Source organism: Sinocyclocheilus grahami, unplaced genomic scaffold (genome assembly GCF_001515645.1).
Source record: "Sinocyclocheilus grahami isolate Dianchi unplaced genomic scaffold, SAMN03320097.WGS_v1.1 scaffold1386.1, whole genome shotgun sequence".
Taxonomy (NCBI): Eukaryota; Metazoa; Chordata; class Actinopteri; order Cypriniformes; family Cyprinidae; genus Sinocyclocheilus; species Sinocyclocheilus grahami.
Window position 1 is genome coordinate 133261 of NW_015506565.1, and position 6519 is coordinate 139779.

At 41.3% G+C, this 6519-nt stretch overlaps 1 protein-coding gene across 2 annotated transcripts; it reads right to left on the reverse strand.

Moving 5' to 3' along the window:
* Positions 1–3559: 3559 nt before the first annotated feature.
* Positions 3560–6463, reverse strand: hs3st1 (heparan sulfate (glucosamine) 3-O-sulfotransferase 1). Of its 2 annotated transcripts, XR_001606953.1 has the most exons (4): positions 6362–6463; positions 4842–5856; positions 4555–4635; positions 3560–3752 (listed from the first exon to the last, which is right to left on the reverse strand). XR_001606953.1 is itself a non-coding variant. In XM_016255997.1 (2 exons), the coding sequence occupies exon 2, from the start codon at positions 5813–5815 to the stop codon at positions 4961–4963; it is 855 nt and encodes a 284-aa protein (XP_016111483.1). In that variant the 5' UTR covers positions 5816–5856; positions 6362–6463; the 3' UTR covers positions 4746–4960. The 2 variants fall into 2 exon arrangements, 1 of the variants encoding a protein (XP_016111483.1); XM_016255997.1 differs by lacking the exons at positions 3560–3752; positions 4555–4635 and having other exon boundaries at positions 4746–5856.
* Between the last annotated feature and the right edge of the window lie 56 nt (positions 6464–6519).

Here is a 6519-nt window from a genome sequence, read left to right on the forward strand (position 1 = left end):
TATTGTCCTACACCAACCCTACCCCTAAACCTACCCCTCACAGGAGACTTTCTGCTATTTCAGATTTTCAAAAAAACTCATTCTGTATGATTTATTAGCGTTTTGAAAAGTGGGGACATGGGGTAATGTCTTCATAAGTCACCTTCTCGTTGTAATACCTATGTCATTATACAAAATCGCACACACTCACACTCACACACACACACACACGCACACACGCTCCTTCTCTCTCTCTCTCACACACACACACACACACACACACACACACACACACACTCCTTCTCTCTCTCTCTCTCTCTCACACACACACTCACTCACACATTCTCTCTCTTCTCTCTCTCTCTCTCTCTCTCTCTCTCACACACACACACACACACACACACTCTCTCTCTCTCTCTCTCTCTCTCTCTCTCTCTCTCTCTCTCTCTCTCACACACACACACACACACACACACACTTGCTAAAAGTGGTTCTCATCATTGCTTCTATAATTACCCTGTGTGCGGCGTAATGGCAGTGATGCCGGTTCAGGTTCTGCTGGTGAATGATGTGAAACAAATGAACCTGAACAATCGCACAACCATTAAGATCAGAGTTTAATCTGAGTGAGTTCCTCGGACACTTTCTGTCAGATGATTCAGTAACTCATGCATCATCCTTCAGTGCTGATGGAGGAGAGATGTCTTGAAGACTCACTATGTGTTTGTGTGTGTGTGAGTGTACGTGTGCGTGTGCGTGTGTGTGTGTGTGTGTGTGTGTGTGAGTGTGTGTGAACAGATGTTGGATAGACACGTATGTTTCCATGGCGACGTTAATATTCACGTATAACATATCATAACAATCACAACACGCTTCTGTGTGTCACTGTCTCTATTAAATTCAGCATGAACCACAAATTCCTCTGTTTTCTAAATGCATGTTACTGATCATATTATGAACGATTCATCCATGCATATATTTGTACTTTTTGACCTCGTAATGTTAAATGTCAAAACTGAATCCTCCAGTGTAAGGACAGACTGCAAGGACTGTTTTTTTGGGCTGAACACATGGCTACAAAGAATCTGCAGCTTAAAAGGAGTCAATTTCATCGACAACTTCAATCTTTTCTGGGGCCATAGACAACTGTTTAAACTGGATGGGCTCCACCCCTCCATCTGCTGTAGGTGAACCAAAAACAACTGATAACAGCTCTCAGTGATATGTCTGCTATAATAGCAGCAACATTCACAAATGTTTACAGAACTAGAGGGAATCCAGTGTGCCTGTAGTTTTCTCTATTTCTGTTTTATCACGTGATAGAAAGTCTAAGGCCTTCTCAAGCCGTACGGCTGACTTATCTAATCTGCGGCCTGCTATACATCAAACTAATATTGCTGTTGAGACAAAATGCAAGGCAAGGCAAGTTTATTGATATATTACATTTCATACACAATGGTAATTCAAAGTGCTTTACATAAAATAAATGAAAAAAAATTTAAAAAATAATTACAACAATAAATCAAGGAATTTAAAACTTTGAAAATGATTTAAAAATTGATTTAAGAGATTTAAAATGAAATTAAAACAGTTAAGAATAGAAAATAATTATACATAACATTTAGTGCAATCAGTTCGGACGTAGCACAGTTCTCATTCAGTAAATGCACAGCTAAACAGATGAGCTTTGAGTCTAGATTTGAATGTGATTTAATGTTTTAGCACATCTGATCTCTTCTGGAAGCTGATTCCAGCTGCGGGCGGCATAATAACTAAAAGCACATTCCCCTTGTTTTGTGTGAACCCTTGGTGTTTCTAACTGACTCGATCCTAATCAGCTTCCAGAAGAGATCAGATGTGCTAAAACATTAGCCATATTTAAATGCAGACTCAAAGCTCTTCTGTTTAGCTGTGCATTTACTGAATGAGCACTGTGCTACGTCCGAACTGAAAGCACTTTGAATTACCAATGTGTATGAAATGTGCTATATAAATAAACTTGCCTTGCCTTGCCAATCATTATCAGTGGTGAAAACAGCTGTGCTGATCAATAGTTTTTGTGGAATCCGTGATACATTGTATTTCTGTACTGTCACTTTTGATCAATTTAATGCATCCTGGAATAAAAGTTAAGAAAAATCTTATCCCAATGTTATAATAATCAGAAATGTTTCTCGAGCAGCAGATCAGCATATTATACTGATTTCTGAAGATCATGTGACACTGAAGACTGCAGTAATGATGCTGAAAATACACAGAAATAAATTACAGTTTAACAGAGATTCACATAGAAAACAGCTGTTTTAATTTATAATAGTATTTCACTATTTTTACTCTGTTTTTGATCAAATAAATGCAGCCCTGTTGAATAAATATATGCTGGTTAGGCATGTTTTGAAGCATGGCTGCTGGTTTGAGCTGGTTTAAGCTGCTCCTGAGTAACAGCTCCTGCTCAGGACCAGCTTAAACCAGCAGCCATGCTTCAAAACATGCCTAACCATCATATATGCTGGTTTATTCAACAGTGAGAAGAGTCTTCAGACACATGAATAAATGCAGTGAGTGTTTAATGCTGAATCATGGGATAGCGGCTTTAGGAAGTCTGTCCTGAACGATCCATGATGACAAACATGAGCAGGAAAACCACATCATCCAGAGCTGCTGATGTCTCTGTGACGTTACACGCGGGTTTGTGGCGAGTGTGTTCTGAGTGCACGCACAAACACACACTTACTTTACCACAGCAGTAGAGTCAGCACTACACACACCAATAAACATAACAGTAATTACACACACACACACACACACACACATTTATCTAAATGGGGTCATTGCACAGACTTCTATAGTTTATATATATCATCAAACTGAAACCCACGGTCCAAAAACACAGATAATAGAATGCACAAACTAAACAAATAAATAATAATATAATAAAACACACACACACTCTCTCGCTTTCTCTCTCACACACACACTCACACACACACACACACAGACAGAGAGAGAGAGAGAGAGAGAGAGGGGTAACTAACACATTTCAGCTGTGAGTTTTGAGCTTATGGACAGTGAATCATGTAAAAATGCAGATCTGATTCATCTGGACCGATCACTAGAAACACACACACACACAATATAAAACACCACGAAACAACCTCTGAGATCAGACTCAAACACTGCAGGCAGATGATTTTAATGAAGAACTCTTTGAGTTGCACAATGACTAACGAGAAATAGGAGGAGAAAAACCGTACAAGAACACAAAGAATCAACTGTACAGATCTTCTGATGTTCCTCTGGAAACTGTCGAGTTCTGCCAATAAAACACTGAATTAAACCGAGTTCACGGCAACAGCGAAACAATGTATTCATGAGCAGAGTTCACACACACTCACACTCACACTCTCTCACACACACACACACACACACACACACTCACACACACACAGAGTCAGCAAAGGAGTGACATAAACCCACAGAACACCAGATCATAGCAAAAATAACTTTATTACTGAATGATTCCTTCATATAAAACATTTAATAATCAGAATGCATAGACTAAATCATGAAAATAAGGAGGAACTTTTCTGTAACACAGACTGATATAAAGACAAACACACACACACACATTCATAAACTTAGCAGCAGGAAAACAGTATTTGGATGATTACTGTCACGCATTAACGTATAAACAGATGTATTTCACATGCATATGTCTGTATATGTGAATATAAGGTTTGTTAACAGCTCTGAAAGCGAACTCCATTCACATCCTGATTAGTGGTCGACCGATATGGGTTTTCTGTCAGCCGATGCTGATATCTTGGAAAGCCGATATAAAGCCGATATAATTTGATTTATTTTCATTTATATTTAAGAAATTTTAAATCATTTGAAAATGTATGAAAAATAATTGTGTAAAATAAACATATGTATACTTTAGAAGACAAAGCATTTTTCATAAATAAATAAATATTTAATAAAAATCTAATTATAAAGGAAGTAAACACCGTAACCAACAGGGCACTCGGTGTTCTGGGAAGTTTGTGTGCATTAGAAATCTTTTTATTTTTTAAATAAAGCCAAGGTGACACTCATTTTACATACAGCACGCAGTGAAAATGACATGAATATGGCAAATGCATAAAGCGCAGCATAATCTGAAATCACTAGTTTAAAGTTTGTCGATCGCGCGTCTCAGTGAAGCTTAACTCTCCTCCTGTCCGTGTTTACTTCACACGGACCGACCGTCACGCAGAGAACACGCCATCATGCAGGATACACAAGCACAGTGCTTTATAAATAAATTGAAATTGAAATGATAATGTTTGCCTTTATATTACTAACAATATAAAAGCAATCGTTATAATACTTTTTTGTATACATTTTAATTCCTTTATTTAACAGTTCTATCTGATTATTAGACAGAACTGAACGACGACATTTGCTCACATTCTCCCTCTTGTTCGCTACAAAATAAAAGTCCCGCCTCGAACACATCGGCCAACCAGAGAAACTTATCGGCCGATGCCGATATTTGAAAAATGCCAAATATCGGCCGATATATCGGTCGACCACTAATCCTGATCTTACTGTGAACGATTCGTCAAAAACTAAACTTCATAATCTCTTAATCATAAGAAAAGCTCACTTCACCTCTGAAAAAAGTGTTCGCTACAAAATAAAAGTCCCGCCTCGAACACATCGGCCAACCAGAGAAACTTATCGGCCGATGCCGATATTTGAAAAATGCCAAATATCGGCCGATATATCGGGTCGACCACTAATCCTGATCTTACTGTGAACGATTCGTCAAAAACTAAACTTCATAATCTCTTAATCATAAGAAAAGCTCACTTCACCTCTGAAAACAGACTCATCACATTACGGGTTGTTTCATGTTACGGCTTTCGAGATGTTCCAGTTAGTTCAGGAGCAATTCTTCTGTGTTTTCAGCTTATTTGACTCGTTCACACGCTTCTCACTTCCAGTCGAAGGTTCTTCCGACCAGCTGGAAGAACTCTCGGTTGGGTTCGTGAAAGAAGCGGTGGAGTTTGCGCAGGATTGCGGGCGCCACGCGCGGATGCTTGCGGCCTTTAGAGCCGTGCAGGCATCGCTCGCGCCGGCGCTCGCGCAGACAGAAGAAGCCCTTGGTCTGGTTGAAGTAGAAGTTGGAGGAGTTTATCTGCGGCTCCAGATGAAGGAACTCCTCCACCTTCTTCATCTCCGGAAGAGGGTTTCTAATCAGCGCGTCTCCGTCCACCAGATGAACGCGGCTCCTGGGAAACACGTCGAGCCAGCGCCGCATGTGGACGTGATACAGACTGCGGTTCAAGGCCTTGTAGTCCAGGTTGAGCTCTCCGTCGCGCATCAGCAGAGTCTCGAGCGTCTGCTGCCGCTTGCGTTTCTCCAGACGGTTGTGGAAGACCTGCGTGTAATCGGACAGCAGTCGCTCGGTCGGCTCGCGGACGATCAGCAACAGCCGCGCGTCGGGATTCATCCGTCGGATGCGCTCAGGAACGCGGGCGGAGGTGAAGTACGCCGGGGTTTTCTCCACCGTCAGCTGACCCGAGCGAGCGAGCGGCATCTGGGACACGTACCAGTCCGCGCCGCGCCGGTAGTGACTGTCCCAGTCGAAGAAGTGCACCTCGCTCTGAGCCGCGGCGACGTCCGAGTGGAGACTCAGCATCTCGATGAGAGCGCGCGTGCCGGCCTTCCTCACGCCGATGATGATGATGTCGGGCAGGCGGCGCGAGGCGTTGGCGGGGGGGTCAGCGGTGGCGAGCGAAGGGGATTGTGTGACGAACAACAGCAGAGCGACGATAACGGAGGCCATCAACACGACTAACACGCACACGCATGAGCGCTCACACGCCTCTGGAACACAACACAAACACAGGGTCAACTCCATTAAAAACACTCTCGACTTCATGAATTATGTGAATTCATAAGAAACTAAAATGAAACAAAAAAACTGCAAGTGTAGTAATTTAGGTTTTTTTGGGTCAAATCTGACATGAAACTAAAATGTAACATCGAACTGTAATTGGAGGATTTGTCAGATTTCACAAAATGCAGTTGAAACCATAATAAAATATAAACGTGATTGCAGGAATTTAGATTTTGATCTCATCATTTACAACCGAAATTAACTAAATAAACCTTGACAGTCAGGACTCAAGGTTAAAACATGTTCATTCAGTGATAAAACACTCCATAATCCTCTTCACTTCACTGTTATTTACATATTTATACACTTTTTGACACATTATTGAGCTGAACTGTATGCGGTTTGTTTGATTCGCTTTAAAACGATGATATTTACAGAATAATACGACAAATAACAAGGACATGATCATCTGGTGGTGATCAATATTCTCACCTGCCGATCGGATCCATCACGAGAAACTCCTTAGTTAAGAGAAGACCATCTGGAGGATCCTCCGCGAACACACACACACACACACTCACACACACACACACTCACACACACACACACACACACACACACACGAGCACAAACACTCACACACACACACA

Bases quoted from the DNA above. Each gene is read 5' to 3' on its own strand.
- hs3st1 (XM_016255997.1), bottom strand. From the start codon at position 5,815: ATGGCCTCCGTTATCGTCGCTCTGCTGTTGTTCGTCACACAATCCCCT.